The sequence below is a fragment of the Pogona vitticeps genome, chromosome 5 (assembly GCF_051106095.1).
Source record: "Pogona vitticeps strain Pit_001003342236 chromosome 5, PviZW2.1, whole genome shotgun sequence".
In the NCBI taxonomy this organism is placed as follows: Eukaryota; Metazoa; Chordata; class Lepidosauria; order Squamata; family Agamidae; genus Pogona; species Pogona vitticeps.
The window spans coordinates 159,773,914-159,795,124 of NC_135787.1; the positions used below are offsets into that span (position 1 = coordinate 159,773,914).

The following is a 21,211-nucleotide window of genomic DNA, read 5'->3' on the forward strand; positions in this document are numbered from 1 at the left end:
AGCCAAAGTCTTTGATTAGTTGAAACACCAAGCAAGAGGAAGGGTGCGCCTTGGCATGACCAGTTTACTCACTATTCAGCAGTCTTCATAAAGGATCAGAAGTTAATAGAAGAAAAAGAAGATTAGAAGTAGCAAGAGATGGATTTCTCAGTTCCAGGTAGCTGGAGAAATCCATGCCAATGCAGAGAAGGCTTAATTTGAATCTTTCCCAAGGACATTTTGGAAGAAGAATAGTGTAACAAACAAAAGTAGTAAACATGTGTAGCAGGAGGGAAGAAGAGGAGAGCAGGAGGGAAGAAGAGGAGGGAGGGGTTTCTTCTAGCTGTGGAAAGATGTACCCATCTAATTGGTCAGGAATGCAAACAAACTAACACGCAAGTTAGTTTGGTGAAAGGCTCCTTCCTCCCATCTGACCATGTGTTAGATCTGCATGCAAGATTGCTAATTTGTCAATAGCATGAGTTGCTAGAGAGCAGAGGGCAGTAGCATACATGTGAGAGAAACTGCTGACTACAGTTAGATAGTGAAAGGCCAGTGAGGGAAAAATTATTAATAACAGAGGAAGAAAAGGAAAGATATATGAACTTTCTATGGCCAAGGGTCACTATGTTGAATTAATATATAGATGTGCAGTATTAAATGTCCTAAAGTACCTACTGATATATGCTTTATAATAGTGCCTTTTTGATCAACACGGACTTTGTGAGTACTTGTCACTAGTAGGTCCTGTTGTTGTTGCCATGAGCCAGCAAGTTTCTTCAAACTAATGGTGATCCTTACAGGATCTTCAAGATATGTGAGATATTCAAGGAGTGGTTTAACATTGTCATCCAGTGAACTTGGCCAAGTGGGAATTTGAACCCAGGTCTGACAATCCATCCACTATTCCACACCGGCATTTAGCTGGTAGTAATAGATGCTATGCTGTGAAAGTGTTTCATTAGTATTTGTGACTTCCAGACCAACCTAGGATGTTCCAGTGACTAAAGATCTTTGGCTCTTAACAGACGGAGCTAGACTGTACAAAATTATGGCCTTGCTACTAAAGTCATACAGATTGAGAGATACCCAGACAAGCACCATCTAAGAGGCTTAGCTTCACTGCTATATCATTCCAAACCAAGCAAAAACATTAGCTCTGCCCCCCCAACCATGCACAGACCACCCATGGACTTACCTGTTCCCATTAACATAGCACATCCATCTGACATGTTTATCCACACCAAAGGTGGTGCCAGTCTTAAGTGATTATGTCAATATATTTTCAGCCCACTACTGACCACAGCAGTTTGGCTTCCTTCCTCCAAATGTGACCATGTTCAGCACACAGCAGCCTTTTACATTTGTGAAATATGTGCAGTGTCTACTACGCAGGCCTTTAGCCGACAGTAGGTCCCTTTGCAAATAACTGAAAACACCATCATGACACGAACAGAAGCAAACCACCCACGGAATGTATGCTATGAAATTGTTAATGTATTCTGAAGCCTATTAAGCACAAATAGCTATTGGCATACCATAAGCAGGCTTTTGAAAAGCAAGATATGGTCTTCTCGACTACTGACCAATTCTGCTCATACAGGAGATGAATGGTCTCCAAAGTTTCTGAAAGTTTTCTTGATGTTGCTTTACACCATGTAGGTACTCAAAAGCTGTACATTTTGCCATCAGGATCACATGCCAAGCTCTATAAAGCCCCTCATTCACAGTGGATGCAACAGGAAGGCGCCAATGGGAGGCAGCTAGAATTTCTACTCAAGTTAATCAGCTCTGCATTGATTCCAGGTATTCAACACATATTATTTACAGTATCCTGGAAGTATCTCAATCATACATGAAAACCAAAGGGTCACTATATTAAATTATCTCATGAATCCCATTTCATTCTAACTCAGCAGCCACATCTACATGGCCAGCCCTTCCTTCACTTTCTGGAACATTGGTTTTCAGCCTTTGTTCCCCCAGATGGTTTGGACTTCATCTCTCTCCAAGGCGTGAGGTAGTGCTGCCAAATTGAACATCTGGAGGACCAGAGGCTGAGAATTATTCCTCTTGAATGATTCCAAGGGAGGAAAGGTGGGACAGTCTAATCTAACTGACCTGTCATCCTGTCAAGAACCTCTGACTACCAATGTGTAGAAACTCCTGTGAAAGCTGAAGTGCAATGGAACAAGATCTACCTGAGCCCCACAAGCTTTGCTGAGGGCAAAATCTTTCAGGGGTTTGAGAAATTCTGTGGACACTCAGCTAGGAAATGTCACTGGGTGGGGCAGGGGTGGTGTTGGAGAGGAGGAAAGGTCTCATCCACAGACGTTGTCTAATAGATATCCGTAACTTAACAACAATGGTGCAGGTAGCATGAATCCAGATCCTTCGGGCAAAATAAAAGCTTTGCTTTAAAAACTTAGGGAAGACTTACTGGAGAAAAAAAATTGTGATCTGTTAATTAAAGGGGAAAGTTGAGAGGGTGATTGGACAAAGGATTCAGACATACTGGCAGGGTATAAAAAAGGGTGGCTCACAGGAGGAGGACTTGTTCAGGATGAACAAAGAAGCAACGTAAAGTGAAGTGAAGGAAGAGGAATGGCTACTAACAAGAGAAATTGTCAAGGCCTGTATGCTATTGCTACTCTGAACTAAAACAGACCCATTGTCTCAGTGGTATCAGACAATTGCACAATTCAGAATCATGAACACATGTGAAACAGAGGCAAAATAAAAAAAAAAAACAATTAAAATATCAAGACAATCAGATGTTTTTTGACCAGAAGCAATCAGTGCTTGAGATGCACGCAGAGATTTTTCTTTGAGTTCAGCGGCCATCCATGAAATGGGTGGGTTTGGTGCTGTTCCAGTGCAATGCTTCTGGGAGTGCTGGCTTCATGCCATTGCCAAGGGGGTGCCTGAGTGTACTCACAATGCTTCCCCACTCTTTGGGATGGCTGCTTTTATGCCCCTCCCCATTTACATGAGTAAATGACTTTCTATTCAGAAACTGACTGAGTTAACTCATTTGGAATGAGTAGCAATAAGATACTGGCCCATAAGCCTCAAATAAAATATACTGACAAAAATAAATGCATTTCTGAAAGAATAATGTAACATGCTGAAATAATTGGGGGCTTTGCAAAATGATTAAGTGAATTGTTTAGTAGGCTTTTAGAAACCACCACCTTCTAAATATAAATTTCTATCAAAAGCACACTTGCAAAAATATTTAGAATATTTTGAAGGACATTGATCATGTTTTGCAACTGAGAGTGTGACTAGATGGTGGAATTTGGAGTGATCTGGGTCACAGTTTTAAAGGTTCTTATCTTTGGCGCAATTTATTTAATCCTGCAATTGAGCGAGCCTGACATTTGCACAGGAGATGTTTCTTCTCCAGTGAGATGGATCCGGACAGCACTTCAGATTGCTGCAGTTTCTCCCCCTTTCAATTACCTATGCCTCCCCCTGTCATTTTCCCCATCTTTTGTCATGGGTGTCATTCCACAGACCATGGCAATTTCCCTTGTTTTGGTTTTAGTAAGTAGCATAGCACTACAGTAATACATCATAAGGGTATTCCCTTATATCTGAAATAATGCTGCATCATTTAGGAGAGCAGTAAAAATTGTGAGAAGAGGGTTGTAAAGGGCTGTTAACAACCCTGCGATATATTCTGTATATATCACAACCCACTGAATACATCACAGGGTTGTTACCAAAGAGAACGCCACCCACAGCTCTATTTGGAAGTGAATTAAGCAACCACCCAGACTGCAGAACAGGAAAATCACCAAATAAACTCCATCCACAATGTTGTGCCAGACAGGAGCAGAACAGCCTGTAAAAAGGGTGGGATGAATCACTCTAACTTAAAACACATGTGGTCACTGAAAAATAGGGCAAACAAAACCACACCAAAAACAAACTAAATAACGATCTGTACATTTGTCTGATTGCCCCAATATGCTTGTATGGTCATCTCCTCAGTTCCTCGATAGACCATGAAGCACTCAGATATTCACACATGCAACTCTGTACTACATATATATTATGCAACATGCATTCCTTCAGCTTTCTAACTTAGAATAGCTACAGCAGCCTTCCCCAATCTGCTGCTCTCTAGGTAAGCTGTACAAGAAAAGGTCTCATCATCCCATCCAGCATACTGTACTAAGGACAGAACTAGATTGTGAAAGCATACTTCAGAGCCTAGATTTTATTTGTGCAGGGTATAGTGTGTTAGAGTGAGTCTCCTCTGTTGGTGAGGCCTTAAGCAATCCTTCCACCTTCACTTGAGAACATCTGAATAGTTCAACCAGTGGATAACATTAAGCAAACTTCTTCAAATCTGCCAACAATTACAGAAGCCAACAAATGGTAAGCTTCTATGTCACATTATTGTTACTGCAATGCAGTCCAATGCTAACATTAGGACATTTCCAGAAAGTGAAAAACATATCAAGTTGTTAGAGACATCATGTCTCCTTGGCTAAGCTTTTCAAACTCAAGAAACAAATGAACAAGAAAATGACCTTGCCATGAATAAATTGTTTCAGACAAACCAAAAGTTGGACTGAGAAGATGGGGTGAGTGGATCGGTAATGGTAAAGCCAAAGTGTTAATCAAACAACTCAGAAAAAAAGGAAGCTAGTCCAAAACAAAAACAGAGATGTTAACCCACTTGTAATGGAGGAGGATTGACTATTTTCTACATTTTGGGAAACCACCAGTCAGCAGTTCACTTCTGAACCTTAGAGCCATATTTTAACTCAGGACAAGTTTGCAGTTATGGAACATTTGCATTCAGGCAGAGCTGGAACCTTATACACTGATTGCAAATTAGCATATGCAAGGTTTAACGAAATCCATATAACCCTTGTCTTCTTTTTCCTGATGCATAAGTAGTTGTCCTATTTTGGGCACATTATGAGAAGTCAGGATTCTCTGGAAGAGACAATAATGCTGGGAAAGGTGGAAAGCAGCAGGAGAAGTGAAAGACCAGATATGAGATGGGCTGACTCCCTAAAGGAAGGCACAGGCTTGGGTCTATAAGACATGAGCAGGGCTGCTGGGGACAGGACATGTCAAGAGATTGCTCGTTTGTAGGCTTGCCATAAGTCGAAGGTGACTTGATGGCAAGAAACAACAACAGCAACAAGTAGCTGACCTACTGATTGAGTAGTGGAAATCTTTTAGGATCTGCTTTTTGTTTCATTTGGATGATGAGCAGGCACTAGAGATGGATAGGTCCTATTTTTAAAATGTATTTACAGTTATATAAATACAGCACATTGGGTGGCAAATGCGGGCATTCCAAGATCTGCCATCATTTCTCAGCTTTCCAGGAAGAGGCCCTACACTTGCCTCTGAAAGTGAGTAAGTTCATAGCTCCCATTCCCTTTGCCTCTTACAAATTGGAAAGTTCTGTTGCTTGTTTCCCATAGACATATCTGCCTGCTTGCTTCAACTGTGTCCTTCATTTGAAAGCAAGGGTTAGACCATGATAAGAAACCACAGTCATAAGCTAGCTTTGGACCCTGTACCAGGCCTTCATCAGGGTGGGCACTACAGAACTCTGGATGTTGCAAAAGAAGAAAAATTCCAAAAAAGCATGGCCAGATATGCATACTAAGCTTCTCTGTAAAAAGCAAGTTTCAAATTGGGGGGGGGGGGGTTGCTCTCTCACACTGCTTTCCCATCCTTCTTTCTTCTGTTGGAGTGTCACCTTCTCTTAATCTCCAATGAGTACCCGCTTAAAACTGCTTAAGTGAGAGCTACAGTCATCTTCCTATACTACCAGTAATCACCTGGGTGTCACCTTCTCTAAACTCCAACAAATATCTCATTCCAAATGCTTAAGTGAAATCTCCAGCTATTGAAAGATCATTCTCTGACACACGGATGAACCACCCTAGTTCCATTAACCAACAGAAACCTCAGCATGTATTACAATAAATAATTCCTCAAAGAGTGAAAGTACTCGAGGTTCACTCAGTCTGCCATCCTTCCGAGGTCAGTAATTGAGTACCCAGCTTGCAGGGGGAGGGCAATATGTAGCCTGCATAATTATGTTGTAAACCACTCAGAGGGCACTTTAAGTGCTGTGGAGTGGTATATAAGCATCACATTTTGCTTTTCTCTTTTGCAACTAACTCTTTCCCAAAAATATTTTTGTTTCATTTACTTCTTACCTTCTCCTGATAGGTTTAAACTATGAAAGAAAATTTTTCCATTTTCTGAATGAATAAGGCAAGGTTGCTAGACATTTAAAAATTGCTTTGGGGTGAATTTGCTTAGTAACCTTAGCCAATTGGACATACATGTTTCCAAATGGTTTCTGTTGTCCAAATAAAGAAGCCCCTCAAAAAGCAGAGGAATGGGAATGGTGGCTTTTTAGAAAATCAAGGCAAATATGTTCAGAGATTTTTTTTGGGGGGGGGGGCTTTCTGTCCCAAACCCTTGCTTATATGAAGAGGTGGGAATCATTACATATTGCAAAGAACCAAATCTTATAGTTCCCTAGCTTCAGCAGTTTTTAAAAATAATCACACTCAGAGCTTAGAAATATTACTTTTTTGGGATTACACCCAGTATTCTGCTTGACACATTTCTGCATGCAAGTGATTTGTACCATTGGGTGGGTGGGGCCCCAGTGTGTAATCGTGAAGATCACCCCATCAAATGCTACAATCCAGCTATTTGATTCCTGTGGTACATGGGGATGTTTCAACAGGACGCTGTCCAACAACTCTCAGAAATCTCCAGCCACAGGCTAGGTGTTGTAGTCTAAAACAGTGACATTTCCAAGCTGTGATAAGACCACGTTATGAATAAAGGTATGAATGGGAATGCAGATTCTTTAAAAATAAAGTATATGTTACTACATGCTAGAAGAAACTAATCTGGAGTAAATGGGCCACATGTTTGTGCCAGTTTTTGGTTTGCCACCTCATACAATGGCCATCTGAGTCATTCCCATGTGAAATAAGGGTGGCGGCTGAGTTTGGCAGGATATTTCAAAGTCTGACTGCATATTTTGAAGACAGTAGAGGCCAGTTCACAGATGTTCTGCAGATACTAAAATGAATGATGATACCAAAAATTATGTGACAAAGAAATTCCATTTTTACGATCTGATACAAAATCCAGATTATTCACTTGCACTGCATGATACCTGCCAGAGTGGTGTGGTTGTTGAATTAGGACTTGAAAGAGCCGTGTTCAAGTCCCAGGGAGCCATGAATCTCACAGGTCTGGTTACTCTTTCTCAGCCTCTCTTATTTCACAGGACTGTTGGGCAGATAAAGTGGGAAAGGAGAGAGCCACATATGCTCAATATTCATACCCTGGGAAATGAAGAAGAATGTGGGGCATCACAAAATGAAGATCAGCTTCTTTGAAACAGCTTTTTGAGGACCAGTTCACATGGACACATTGTTAGAAGAGTCCAACTTTTTCAGAGGTTTCAGCATTTGAAGACAAAAACAACAACAAAAAGCTTTTGCCTTTTTCCTCTTAAGATCTCAGTCGAGATATTCAGAATTTTTTTTGGAAAACTGGACTGAGCCATGATGTGGCAATTCAAAAAGAAAGAAAGAAATGTCGTTCGAAAAAAAAAAAACATAGATCAAAACATCTGCAGGGCCAAAGGTTCCCTGTTCCTGACTCAGGATATAGAGAAAGCCAGAGATTTATTATTATTATTATTTTTAAGGAGTTGGTCTCCTAGGACATCCTCTCCAGGAAATGGATATCATCTGTGAAGACAACTGTGATCTCCAATGTGTATGATTTTAAATTCAGCCTTCCTGATAGACTATAATATTTTAAACTGCAGGAAGAGAGGAAGAGTCAAACATGCCCTTAAACAGGAAAAAGTGCATGGTATTAAATTTAAAACCATTTATATCTGTTTGAAAACAGTATCTTATTGTCTGTTAATGTATTTTTCTATTTCTATTACTTTGCATTCTAAATCTCTGAGATGTTCACTGTCCAGTATAAACTGTTTCACCAATGTCACATAGCTTGGATTGTGTTCGCCTACCTACCTCTCTCTCTCTCTCTCTGTGTGTGTGTGTGTGTGTGTGTGTGTGTGTGTGTGTGTGTGTGTGTGTGTGTGTGTGAGAGAGAGAGAGAGAGAGAGAGAGAGAGGTAAAGGTTCCCCTTGACATTTAGTCCAGTTGTGTCCAACTCTGGGGGTGGTGGTACTCATCCCCGTTTCCAAGCCGTAGAGCCAGCGTTTATCCAAAGACAGTTTCCGTGGTCACGTGGCCAGCGCGACTAGACACAGAACGCCGTTTACCTTCCCATCGTGGTGGTACCTATTTATCTACTCGCATTTACATGCTTTTGAACTGCTGGTGTTTCAACCTTGCAGCCCAGAGGCTTTGCAGTTTAACTTGCAGTACCACGTTTGTATGTGTACATATACACAAAGTATATACAGTATCTTTTGTCTGATCAAATGGCTCTGCAAGGCTTCTGTCATGGCTACAAGACAGTATCTGGCACTCCGCAACACATCTTGAGAAAGTTGCTCTTCATTCATTCAAACCAAGCTCATCCCTTCCTGGATTGGTGACTTGAGATCCCGAAAGAAACTTCTGCCTTTATGAGCATCAAGAGTGCCTCTCTCCACCACACTATAATTGCTGCACCATCAGTTGCCAGAATGGTGTGTATGTAAAGACCAGGCATTTGGTTTAATTGCCAAAATTGTTCTAAGGAAAACTGGATATTATTTATTTACTTATGTATTGTTTAGTAAAAATCAGCCTCTTTCCCTTCACTTCCTTAGCACACATACTCCAGCAGTACAGGAAATGCATGTGCGCTATAGCAGTTGATTGCTGGCCTTCATTCTCAGGGTTTGCCTATATGGAGGCTAGACTCATAAGAAATGTTTGGAACTACCGAAAAAATACTGTTTTTGATGACAGGAAAATTTATTACCATTAAGGACTGATTTATTTTGGAGAGAGAAAGATAGGTTCAGTTACTATTGGTTACATGTGAAAGAGAGAGAAAGGTGGGAGGAAGTAAAATCAGACATGTGAGTGTAAGTCTCGCAGTGAGGAAGCAACAAAGCAGACAAACCGAAGAGCCTTGTGGCATATTAAAGACTCACAGGTTTTGTTTTGGCATATGCTTTCAGGAATTATGCTTTTTTTTAGATGCAAAGAGAAGACACTTAGGGAGGCAGTAGATACCTCTCTCGCTCCCTAGTGGTACATAGTTACTTGTGCAAAAATGATTGCACTTTAACTTTCAGCATTACCCTGAGACCAAACTTCTAAGCAATGATTGTGGATTCTGGGAGTTGGAGTCCAGAATGTAAGTTTTCCAAACTCTGCTTCCCTGGGTTCCAGAGGCCCTAAACCATTAAGGGCTTTATATGTAATTGTTAACACCTTGAAATCAATGTGGAAGTGGATAGGTAGCCAGTGTAATGCAGCCAGAGTGAGGGAAATATGGTGAAATCTTTTCACCCCTGTTAATAGCCTGGTTGGTGTGTTCTGGACTATCTGAAGCTTCTGCATCAGTCCCAAAAGCAGCCCCACATAGAGATCATTACAGTACTGTAGTTTATCCTTGAGACTATGAGTGCATGGATTAGCATGGTGAGCGCCCTGTGTCTAGATAGGGACGCAGCTGGGCAATCCGCCAAAGATGTAAGTGGGCAGACCGAACCACAGATGCTACCCGGATCTCCATGGTAAGTTCAGGGTCAAGATGGACCCCCAGACTGTGAACCGAATTCTTTGTGGTGAGAGTCACCCCCCCAAAAAGAGAGGGAGTTCCCTAAACCACTGACATCGGGGGGCCCCACCCGCAGGACCTCTGTCTTGTCTGGGTTCAACCTTAGTCCATTTGACTGTATCCATTGCAGAACATTTTCCAGGCAGCACCCAAGGGATGCAACAGCATCCACTACAGATGGAAAAAAGGAGATGTAGAGCTGGGTGTCATCAGTGCATTGGTGACACAAAGCTCCACATCCCCGGATGTGGAGCTTCGTGTCCACATCCCCACATCCCCTCCACATCCCCTCCAACATCCCCACATCCCCTCCAACGGCCTCATATAGATGTTAAACAGCATTGGTGATATGATCGAACCCTGCGGAACCCCACAACTGGGGGGCCATGGGGCCGATACATTCTCCCCAAGCTGCACTCTCTAGGGATGGGCCTCTAAGAAGGACCAGGGCCAAGCGAGAGCAAGGCCATCAATCTCCAACTTGGAGAGCCTCCCCAGGAGGATACCATGGTCAACGGTATCAAAGGCTGCTGAGATATCAAGGAGGACGAGCAAGGACATTTTACCCCTGTCGGTCTCCCTAAGTAGGTCATCCAGCAGGGCGACCAATGGCATTTCTGTGCCGTGGCATGGCCTGAAGCCCGACTGAAACTGACCTTTGGATGCTACCATTGTCTTTCCTCCCCACAGCAGTCAGAAGTTACTTTTTTGCTCCTCAGCAGGATGTTTGTTATTCAGCTGTTTTCTTGCCTTTGCTTGAAGTTTACAAGAGCCCTTTGGAAATTCCACAAGCCTTTCTGGCTGAAGGCAGATGTGCAAATGGCTGCCAGAACCAGATGTCTCTCTTGACCCAAATAGGAAGTTTGGAACTGGAACCAGGACACAAGAACATGGCAGAATGTCAGGGACTTCCTGGCTTGTGGCCTGCTCTAGTTAGGGACAGAATATAAAATGCTGCTGAAAAGCAAAGGTTCCTGAGAAGCTGCTGGATCCTAAAGAGACGCTCCAGGCATAAGCAGAGTTTTCTAAGAAGAAGGGAAGATGAGGGAGATTTTTCTTATACTGCTGTTGCTTTCTCTGGTCCTGACAAATCCATGCTGTTGTGAAAGAGGTAAGAGACTCATCCAATATATAGGCAACTGGACCTTGATTTTCAAAACTTGGAAAAATTACTTTTTAAACTATTACTTATGCAGTCTTCCAACCAGCCTGGCTATGTTCTGCGGGTTGTAGTAAAAAAAGGGAACTTTTCCAAGCTTTGTGATTTCGCATGAAGATTCAAGACAGATAGCCCAGGAGCAGACCTCAGGATCTCACTGATTCATTGTGAGGCTGTTTGTACATTGCACTTGCACAATGTTGGTGCATGAAAAAGCCAACAGCAAGGGAAAGGTACAAGGAAGAGAGGAAACATGTGTGGCCTTGGGCCCATTGCAACAGTTGGCACAAGGCAGGGAGTGGAGCACCAGCACCAAAACTCATGGAACTTTTCATTCCACAAGTAGTTGCAGAGGGTTTGCAAAAAGAAGACTTGTCCTGGACTCAGTTGTGAGCCTCCCACATGGCCAAGAAGAAGTACCTCCTATGTTGTGTGTGTGTGTGTGTGTGTGTGTGTGTGTATGTGTGTGCGTGTGAAGACTGTATGGGACTTAAATCCAATTGGAAGTAGAATCACTAGCTGCACCTGCCAGGTATGTGGTGTCACCTACTCAAAATATGTTCCCACCCCAGGCCTTTGTTGCCATATTATCTGGTTACCTGGGTTTTATTGAGCATCTGGGCCAATTTATTTTGATTGTTCTCCGTCTCTATCAGTTGCCTGTCTTCTTTAGTTCTCATTCCCTCTAAACCAGTATTTCTCAACCTATTTCAAGTCATAAACCCCCTTTTATAATAGTCAAGTGAGCTTTTCCTAGCCTCCCCTCTAGCCAAGCTGAGACAGACTCACCAACATCACCCCCAGGAACAACTGGGGAGGGAATCCCCAGATCCCAGAGGGAAGAGGCATCCCTTAGTGAAGGAGAAACGCTGCTTTTCTCAAGGGGGAAAAAAGAGTCAAGAAGGGACTTTTTTGACTGCACCCCCCATCCTGCTCCCCGCTGGCTCCCTTCCTCTCTAAGAACTCAACTCAGTGCCTTTATCCCTTATTGAGAAACTGCTCAATATCCCTTATTGAGAAAGTGAAGTAACTAGTAACCCATTAGCTTCATCACAGGCAGATGGAGAGACACCTCTGCTTTGTTCAAGCCTGATGGCCTTCCAGAAAACACTTTGCAACCCCCTTGAGAGTTGTGACCCACAGGTTGGAAACCTATGCTCTAAGCTAATTTTTCCAAGGTTCCTCTGGAGTTGGAGTAAAACTATTAAATCACTTTAAAGAATGGGTAGCACATTTATACCCAAGGTTAGCTACATCTTTGGACTCTAATCAAGGATATGTATAATTAACGCGAAGTTCAGGTCCAAAGCTGAGAATCCCCCAGCCCCAAAAGAGTATTGAGCATTGTAGCCTACAAAGTAGGTGGTGGTGAAATCCTTTGTTTTCAAAATCTGTTGAAAAGGAGTTTCCCAGACAGCTCTGGAACATCTGCCAGCGATACCCAATAATTTATTGTGGTTCATAGATTCAAGCGCATGACAATACATTTTGTTGAGAATATGGGATTGGTAAGAGAGTAAGCTGACGTTGAGTTCAGGTTTGCCGATGAGATAGTGGGCAGCGGGGGGGGGGAGGGGAGAAAAGGAGGGAAGTAGTTGGAAGAGTCACAAAATCCTTTACAGGATGCCAAATGTCTCCAACTATCTCATATATGTTTTTCAGATATGGACAGAGCCTTGGATAAAGGTGAGTCACAGTCACTTCCCCTGAACTTTCCTCATGTCTCCTTCACTGTCAGGCATCTCCCGCCTCACACAGTTTTTAAATACACTCCATGGATTATTTCTGACTTTAACAAATGTGGATTCTTATCAGATGGATACCTATGTTTGTCTTGGTTCTTCTGTTCCTGTTTATAACAAGTGTTAAATTTCTTGTAGGCTGTCATTTTTTTTTAAAAAAGTCAGTTATTTAAGGTAAAACAGCACTGCTGAGGTAAAGATGACAGTCCTAGCTAAGATTAGGGCAACAGCTCAGGTTTATACCCCATTATGTGTGATATATACTTTGATGTCTTCAATACTGTACGTACACTGGAGTGGGCTTTTGATTGCCCCTTCCAAACTTCTTGTTTTACTGGAAGTTCATTGAGAGAGAAAGAGGGGAAAACAAACTTATTCTGGTTCTGTTGGATCTCTTGACCTCACACGTGGACACCAATTATGGTGAATAATACAACTATTGAGCTCCATCTTGGAATTTCCTAGTGAGCCAAATAAAATGGAGCAGTTTTACAAGAAAGCCTGTGATTTCTGGCATGGCTTAAAGTGATTTATAAAAAACAAACATATTTAGGTGTTATAAGAGAGCTGGCACCAACACAATTTACCCATTAGTCGCAGTGAATAAGCCTCTGTTAGCTGAGTACTTTTTGCCAGTTTAGTCCTCTAGTAAAAGACTGAGTACTTTCTGCCAGTTTAGTCCTCTAGTAAAAGACTGAGTACTTTCTGCCAGTTTAGTCCTCTAGTAAAAGACCTGAGTACTTTTTGCTAGTTTAGGCCTCTAGTAAAAGATTGAGAAATAAACTGATTTAGAGAAGTAGTTAATCTGTTGCAGCAAAACAATATTCTCATGGCACCGTAAAGACTAACAGATTTATTGTAGCATAAGTCTTCAGGGACTGGAGCCCACTTAGTCAGATATCATTTGATGAAGGTGACTCTGGAGCAAAGGTGGTTCAAGACAAGAAACTCCTCCATTTTTTGAAGGAGCATGGAGGAAAAGGCAGAACCTCAGCCACTTGCCCTAGAAGTGAAATGGACTTCTTCCACTTCACCGTCATGATTTTTGGCATGGAAGATTCTTCAGCAGCTCTGTCACTTACCTTCTGTAAAATGGAACTTAAGTCACAGTCCTGCTAAGAAACTAAACAAGTTCAGTCAATTGTGAGACACATTTTTGTGACAATAAGAAGCTCATGAATGGATTCTAAAAGAAAATTTTTACCAATGGCCATCAGACATTTAAGCTCCAAAAGAAAAAGAGTAACTGTCCTCCTAGTTTGTAGAACCAGTCTTTCAAGAATTGATGAAAGAGGTGCAAATGCATTATTCCTTTTTTAAAAAAATTGCTGATACCTTGCTTTTCTCCCAGGACTAAGGCTCAGGGCAGTTCCAAAAACAGGTATAGATTGCAAACAGATAGAAGTGGGTATAGATAAAAATATTGTATGAGCTTTCATAGGCATCTAATTGATTTGCAGAACTCACTGAGACATCTTCTATGAAACACTTTGGGAAGTATTGCAGAACAGGTGTTGTTGCTAGGTGGATACTTGTAGAAAGAAAATGTGTTATTTTAATGGACTTCCAGGTTAATCCAGAGCACAGCTCTGAGGCTCAGTCTGCTGGATGAACAGAATACAAGAGAGGTTTTCATTTCTGAAACCATTTAACAACTGGTTAATAAAAGTTTCTGTGTTCTCATATTCTAAAATTCTTTGTTCACAGCAGGGGTGAAGATAAATAGAGAAACAGCCAATGCCTTTGTGAGAAGGCAAAAGAGGTCTTATCCGTATTATGAAAGGTAAGAGCTTGATATCAATAATCCATAAAGACTGATTTGGAAGAATGTGTGGAGAAACTTTTGAGAGGCCAGGTTTGTGTGACTAACTTACGGGTGCCCTATGAGTTCCATTGTGGCATTGGAGTTTGACCTCAGGCTCCCCGTGTCCTAGCTTAACACTCTTAACCATTACACCACACCAGCTCTAAACTTGCTCTTCAGCCATGTTATTGTTGTTGTTACATGCTATCCTATTGCTTCTGATTTATGGTGACTCTATGAGTTAGTAACTTCCAAAAGGTCCTGACGTTAAACAGCTCTGCACAGATCTTACAAGCTCTGGGTTGTGGCTTCCTTTATTGTGTCATTCCATCTCATGTTTAGTCTTCCTCTTTTCCAATTACCTTCAACTTATACTAGCACTAGGTATTGTCTTTTCCAGTGAGACTTGCCTCCTCATGGTGTGCCCAAAGTATGAGAGCCTTTGTTTCCTTAGTTTCACTTACAGAGAGAGTTCAGGTTTCATTTGTTCTTCTTTGTTTCTCTGGTGGTCTATTGTGGACTCCATCTATCTTTGTGTTATGGGCTATCAAACTGGCTCCAACTCATGGCAACCTTAGTAGGGTTTTCAGGTTGTATCAGATATTTAAGGAGTTGTTTTACTAGTGCCACTCACTGGTGAGTTTCCATTGCCAAGTGAGGATTTGAATCCATATGTTCTTAATCCTAGTCTGGCACTTTACCAGCTACACTGCGCTGGTTGTCATGATTGTCTCCACCCATGCAGATTCAAATAGTCTAGTTCTCTGGGTTCTGAACAGGAGTAACTGTTCTGGAGACTGTTGTTGAGACAAAAATGAAAATTTGCTTAAAAATATCTATGGATAACACAGGAGGGTAGATGTCTAAACTTGTTTAGAGAAGCCTGTAACTCTGGCTTCTGTGTATCCAGAGCTGCTTAGTCACTACAGGCCACTATGGATTATCCTCTTTCCAGCACAGATATAAGTAAGAAGGTATGGAAAGTGACCTCAAAAACAGAAAGGGGAGGGGGAGAAAGCCAAAGAAAACAAATCTGCATGAAGAAAAGGAAGCAGAGACAAACTCCTAGGTTATCATTCTATTGCCCCATCCAACATCCCTGCGGATCAGTGGTTCTCAAACTGGGGTTTCCAGATGTTCTTGGACTGCAATTCCCAGAAGCCTTCACCACTTGCTGTGCTGGCCAGGATTTCTGGGAGTTGAAGTCCAAGAACATTTGGGGACTTGAGTTTGAGAACCACTGCTAGATCACCAATAGGTATTCAACTAATACAACCATTAGTCTAGAGTCTAAAATCACATGATGATGCCACCCATTTGGCAACCCTGGCCACTCTGGGTGGTTTACATGGTACAATAATACAATACAATATAAAGCAAAACAATACAATAAAACAGAACCATAAGACAAAATAATCAATGCAGTTTAAACAAAATGGAAATAATACCTATAAGAGCATTATAACAAAATAGTGTTTCTTCTTCCTATTTCTGTTCTCCCAGGTACTATGAAATGTTCAAGTCCCCAATGGAGCTGAAGCATGAGCAATGCGAAAGTTACGCACCCTGTGACTACTACGCTGAAGTAGTAGGATTCCCTGTCGCCTACCGTCATTTCTTTGGAAGTGCCTGAAGGTGGACATTTCCTCTTCTCCTCTGGCTGGGACATCTGCAGGGGACAAAGGCAACTGCAGGTGGGAGGGCAGGGGCGGGGAAAGCAGAGAATAAACAATACAACAGATTGGTTCCATTTCACTTGCATGAGATCAACACTGATATGCACACTACCATTTTTGCCGATTTTCAGAGAAGCATTTAGGTCCTCTTTTGTTCAGGAATATTTCTGCCAATAATTAATTATAAACCCTTAAGATTTATTAGGAGGTTATTGATGTTCCATGGGAAAGGGAGTAGGCAAAGACGGATGGCTTAGCGTGAGAGTGGGTCTCCTCCAGTTGTTGAATAATAGCTTCCATCAGCCACAAGATCAAAGGTAAAGGATAATAGTTTTCCAGGATCTACTTCAAAACATCTGGAAGGCATCAAGTTGGTTATCTATAAGAGAAGACCCTTAACAAGATAAACAGAGGTATATTTTCCCTTCTGGGAAGCTGCCATAGTGGGCATCTTAGAGGCATATCCAGTGCTAAATTTTCTGACAGTTCAAATTTTTGCAAGAGCAATGAAATCCTGTGGAGGGCTCACAATCCAATTATGAGACCTATCAACACTGAACACACAAAAACAGTGGTACTTACAGTACATCAGCACTGATTTTACAAGTCCTGTGCATTCGGTGACTTTACTCTAACCTTTGGTTTTAACCCGGTGTAATCAGTACAGAAATGAAAAAGACAGTAGTGCGATAGTAGCAGACAGCCTGAAGTTAAGAGGAGGGAACAAGTAAACCCACTTCCCACAGCCCAGTCACATCTTACTAAACATGACTCCAACTCACCACTCACAGAAACACAACATGGAAGTGATATGCAAAAATAATACTGCTTAGGATGTAGGGCATTATCACCATTGATTGCAATTGGAGAAAACAGGCACACAACAGGCAGATGGAAGCAGAGGAGTGAAGGAGAATCAGAAGTCTCTTCTGATCATCTCCCAAGTAGTTTGGAAGGATCAAGAAGGAAAAGCCATCTCTTTTTCTCTAATCTGGCTGAGAAGAGCTGATTGTGGTACATTTCCCACCTAGCTATCTACTCGTACATGTGTTTGAATAGTTAGTGGTGTAATGGAGCCAGGGTTTGCAGGGTCAAAAATGTGGGACTATCAGAGTCACCAGGGACTATGATATGTCCTGCCACCCCTCTCTCACGCTTCCCTTTCCCCTCTGAGCTTAGTTGTGATCCTTGCAATGGCTGTGAGAGAAATAGATTTCTTCAGGAACAGCTGTCCCTCTTTCCTTGCAAAGCATTTTAGAGTGATTTGATGGCTGAAAGTGATTTAGATGAATAGAAATGAAACCAGCTAGAATCCACTTCATGTGAGTAGATTTTTACTCACAAAAACTCATGCTGAAACAAATCTGTTAGTCTTTAAGGTGCCACAACATTTTTCCATTGCCCCTCCACCTTTTTCTTTTCCATCCTCCCCCCCCCCCGTTTAATTATCATGATAAGTACCTGTACTTCCAAAAGTACCACTTGTTCACCAGTGAGAGAGGGCGGGAGAGAAAGAAGTGCGTGACTACAAAGAGAAAGGAAAACCAAGGAAAAGTGATCCAGATTTAGAGTATGCATTGAAAACTATTCTTATGTGGATCTTGGTAGCTGCAGCATCCATGCATCTGGGAGGGCTAACACGGAGCCTCTCCCACACATGGTTCAAACCCCTGTTTCAACTGACAACCCCCTCCCCACCCCACTCTTCTGGATCTTCGGCAGATGACTGCCCATGTTCAAAATAAAGAGAAGAAATTACGGTATCCTTTCCCTTAGAAAAATTCAATTGTGATATTGAGGAAATCACATCCCACTCTGTGTTATGTGCAACATAATATGAAGAATAAGCAGTCCTGAGACCACATGGATTATATTTTATTTTGTTTGTGAACTACTGTACTGAACTTCTTGGTAAGCTGATGTGGAAACAGTGCTTTAGAGCAGACAACGGCTGCCTCTTTTCTATATAAATGCCTGTTAGACCAACAAACACTACTCTTTAGAATACTTTGTCCTGGTGGCATGCCATGTAGCTTTTGCTTTTATGAGGCCCAAAGGGCTCTTATGAGGCCCAAAGAACGCTATGCCCTTCAGCTATGCTGATGGCACATCCTTGGCCTATGAAGGGGGGGAGGAAACCTTACAATCAAAGTTGTTTGACTGCAGATAGATGCCACTATCTAAGGCTACAGTTACACTAGAAAGTCAAATCATTTTGATTGCTGCAATTTGATTCACAGTCTGCAAGACAGTGATATTGCATTGGGAATCTCAATCAGTGCTCACACAGGAGCTGCAGAATGATTCAGGAAATTGCCATGCACACTGGAATCAGTGTCATTTAAAGTGTTTTTTTTTTTCTTTTTTAAAAATCCTTGAGAATGATGCCCTTTGCTCCCTAGCTGGTTACTGCTGTTCTGCTGCCACCGTATGGTGATCTCTGGTAGCAAGGCACAACATGTGGATAGCGTTTTAGATTTAGAACCATCTCATTTCATTTCAAATTAAAGACATTTTGGAGAGTTTTACACAGGGGTTTGGGCACAAATTTCTTTGGGTCTTCTTCTCTTTTAAAGTCCCAGTTTCTTTAAAGTCCTTTTTTTCACAGCGGGGATGTCACTAGTCCATATGGCATTCCTGAAAGAAACAGGCCAGTTCTTCTAATATATGAAGTAATGGATGGCTCAAGGACTAGCTACAAGCTCCCTTAAAGGTGTTAGTCGATGTGTTCGGATGAATCAGAGTTCTCTCAGGGTGAAGTGTTCTGCTGTAAGACAGGAAAGAGGGGGACTGGTACATATGTCCTGGTTGTGTTGTTCCCATCTTAATGTAGCTAAACGATGGGGTCGAGGAAGAGGTGTATTGAAGGACGTGAAATCAAGCCGGATATTATCAGGCTGTGACTACACTGGCAAGCCAAACTGGACTAATTTGGCTTTGCTGTGGCTTGATCCACAGACTATTTTATGCTTCTACTTGGATTAGGTGATCACACACAGAATGCTGATCATTTCAGTGCAAGTGTCCACACTGGCCCGTTAACCCAATTCAGTTTGATTTGTGCCATAGCCCACAGACTTCGCTCCTTTCATCTCGCCTTCTGCTGATCTCCCTCTTTCCTTTTACAATCTATTGTAAAATCAGTGGATTGTCTAAGTTTTGTAGTGTTAGGGACAAGGGACAATTTTGCAGAATGCTCCATAAACTACAAACACATACACAAATACCACAAATACATACTAGTCTGCTGTAGTTTGTTGGAGTTGTTTCTATTTCATATCACTTTTTACTTTTTTGGATGTGTGCAGAGGTGATTTTGTGCTAAAATATTGTATCAATACAGTGATAAGGTGATCTAGCAATAAAGGCTTAGGACAGTGATGGTGAACCTTTTAGAGCCTGATTGCCCAAACTGCAACACAAAATCAATTTATTTATTTCTTAGTGCCAATATTGCAATTAAAACTCAAATGCTGAGGTTTTAGTTTAGAAAAAACAACTGCTCCTGCACTGCAAGGGTTAAATACTCCCTTCCCCCCCCCCAATGGGGGGCATTAACACAGAAATACTTCCTGGTCCTTCAATTCTCCATTGGTCTAGGCTGGTAATGGTTGCCATTGCACCCCTCCGCTGGACCACTGCACCAGCAGAGGGGAATGCCAAAATCTGGGATCAGAGGACGATTAAGTAATTATCTATGGCTACTTATGGCTCGTGTGCCCACAGAGAGGGCTCTGTGTGCCAGATGTGGCATGCGTGCCATAGGTTCAGCATCATTGGCTTAGGACCTGGTTATCTAAAGCAGTGGTTCTTAATCTTTGTTACTCAGGTGTTTTTGAACTGCAACTCCCAGAAACCCCAGCCAGCACAGCTGATGGTGAAGGCTTCTGGGAGTTGCCGTCCAAAAACATCTGAGTAACAAAGGTTAAGAACCAGCGATGTAAAGCAGTGGTCCTCAACCTTGGGCCTCCAGATGTTCTTGGACTTCAACTCCCAGAAATCCTGACCAGTAGAGTTGTTGCTGAAGGATTCTGGGAGTGGTAGTCCAAAAACATCTGGAGGCCCATGGTTGGGGACCACTGATCTAAAGGGCCACCTTCTCCCATACGAGCCTGCCAGTACTCTTAAGATCAGGCCAGGAAGCCCTTCTGAAGGTGCCATCCCTGAAAGGCGAGGGGGGTGGCATACCGAAATAGGAACTTCTTGGCTGTTGCCCCCCAACTTTGGAATGCCCTCTCTATAAAGATCTGCCTGGCTCCAACACTTTTGGCTTTCTGTTGCCAGGCAAAGGCTTTTCTGTTTAGCCAGCATTTTAATTAAATAGTATCCTTTAGCTGGCCGAATGAGCAGCAGAATTTATTAAAGGTAAATGGACTATTTTAATATAGGTTATTAAATATTGTCTATTTTTAATGGTTTTAATGTTTTCTAAAGTTTTAATATTGTTGTACGCTGCACAGAGACCATTGGTAACTGTGCGGCAAAAGAAATCTTGTAAATAAAATAAATAAATAAATTAGGTTGTCTGTCTTAATTTTTTTTTTTTTTTTATGCTTTGAAGCAACTAGGGGAAAAGATTGTGACATACTAAGCCCGGTGTGATGTCCAAAACATCACACCGGGCTTAGTATGTCACCAGAATATCACTTATTGTTACTCTCTCCATCCCTTTGAAGATCACACGAAGAAAAACTGTTAGAATTGCCCTAGCTTGAAAAAAAAACAAACTAGAAATCTCCAGCAGCAGAAGAAAAACCTCCCCTTTGAAAGGCAAAAAAAAAAAGCCAGGCTGATACGCATTGGCCTTTGTGCTTCCAAATATATGGCCCATCCACACATACCTAGGCATTTGTCCACTTCCCCCAACATATACTGCACCAGTCTCATGTGATCTAGGCTTAACCTATAGACCAGCCAAACCTCGGGCAGCAAAATTGCTAGTTACAACTCTGGCCAAATGGCTCTTCCATGACAGGCAGTTCCACATTCTGGGTACAGAAGAGGGAGGAAGCTACCTTAGAATGAGTCAGACCTTTATTGCCTCTAGCTCAACACTGTCAACTCTCTCTGGTAGTAG

General features: G+C 42.0%; 1 protein-coding gene across 2 annotated transcripts; it reads left to right on the forward strand.

Moving 5' to 3' along the window:
- Nucleotides 1–10,695: 10,695 nt before the first annotated feature.
- On the forward strand, nucleotides 10,696–16,199 carry LOC110091370 (matrix Gla protein). 2 transcript variants are annotated; one of them, XM_020815471.3, is made up of 4 exons: nucleotides 10,696–10,864; nucleotides 12,575–12,598; nucleotides 14,362–14,437; nucleotides 15,962–16,199. In XM_020815471.3, exons 1-4 carry the CDS (start codon nucleotides 10,795–10,797, stop codon nucleotides 16,089–16,091), a joined length of 300 nt encoding a protein of 99 aa, XP_020671130.1. In that variant the 5' UTR covers nucleotides 10,696–10,794; the 3' UTR covers nucleotides 16,092–16,199. The 2 variants fall into 2 exon arrangements, with proteins under 2 accessions (XP_020671130.1, XP_020671131.1); XM_020815472.3 differs by having other exon boundaries at nucleotides 10,712–10,864; nucleotides 14,365–14,437.
- Nucleotides 16,200–21,211: the final 5,012 nt, after the last annotated feature.

Excerpts from the sequence above, each read along its gene's own strand:
- LOC110091370 (XM_020815471.3), top strand. The coding sequence starts at position 10,795 with ATGAGGGAGATTTTTCTTATACTGCTGTTGCTTTCTCTGGTCCTGACA. Across the intron at positions 10,865-12,574 it reads TCCATGCTGTTGTGAAAGAG|ATATGGACAGAGCCTTGGAT; the intron begins GTAAGAGACTCA and ends TATGTTTTTCAG. Across the intron at positions 14,438-15,961 it reads TCTTATCCGTATTATGAAAG|GTACTATGAAATGTTCAAGT; the intron begins GTAAGAGCTTGA and ends CTGTTCTCCCAG.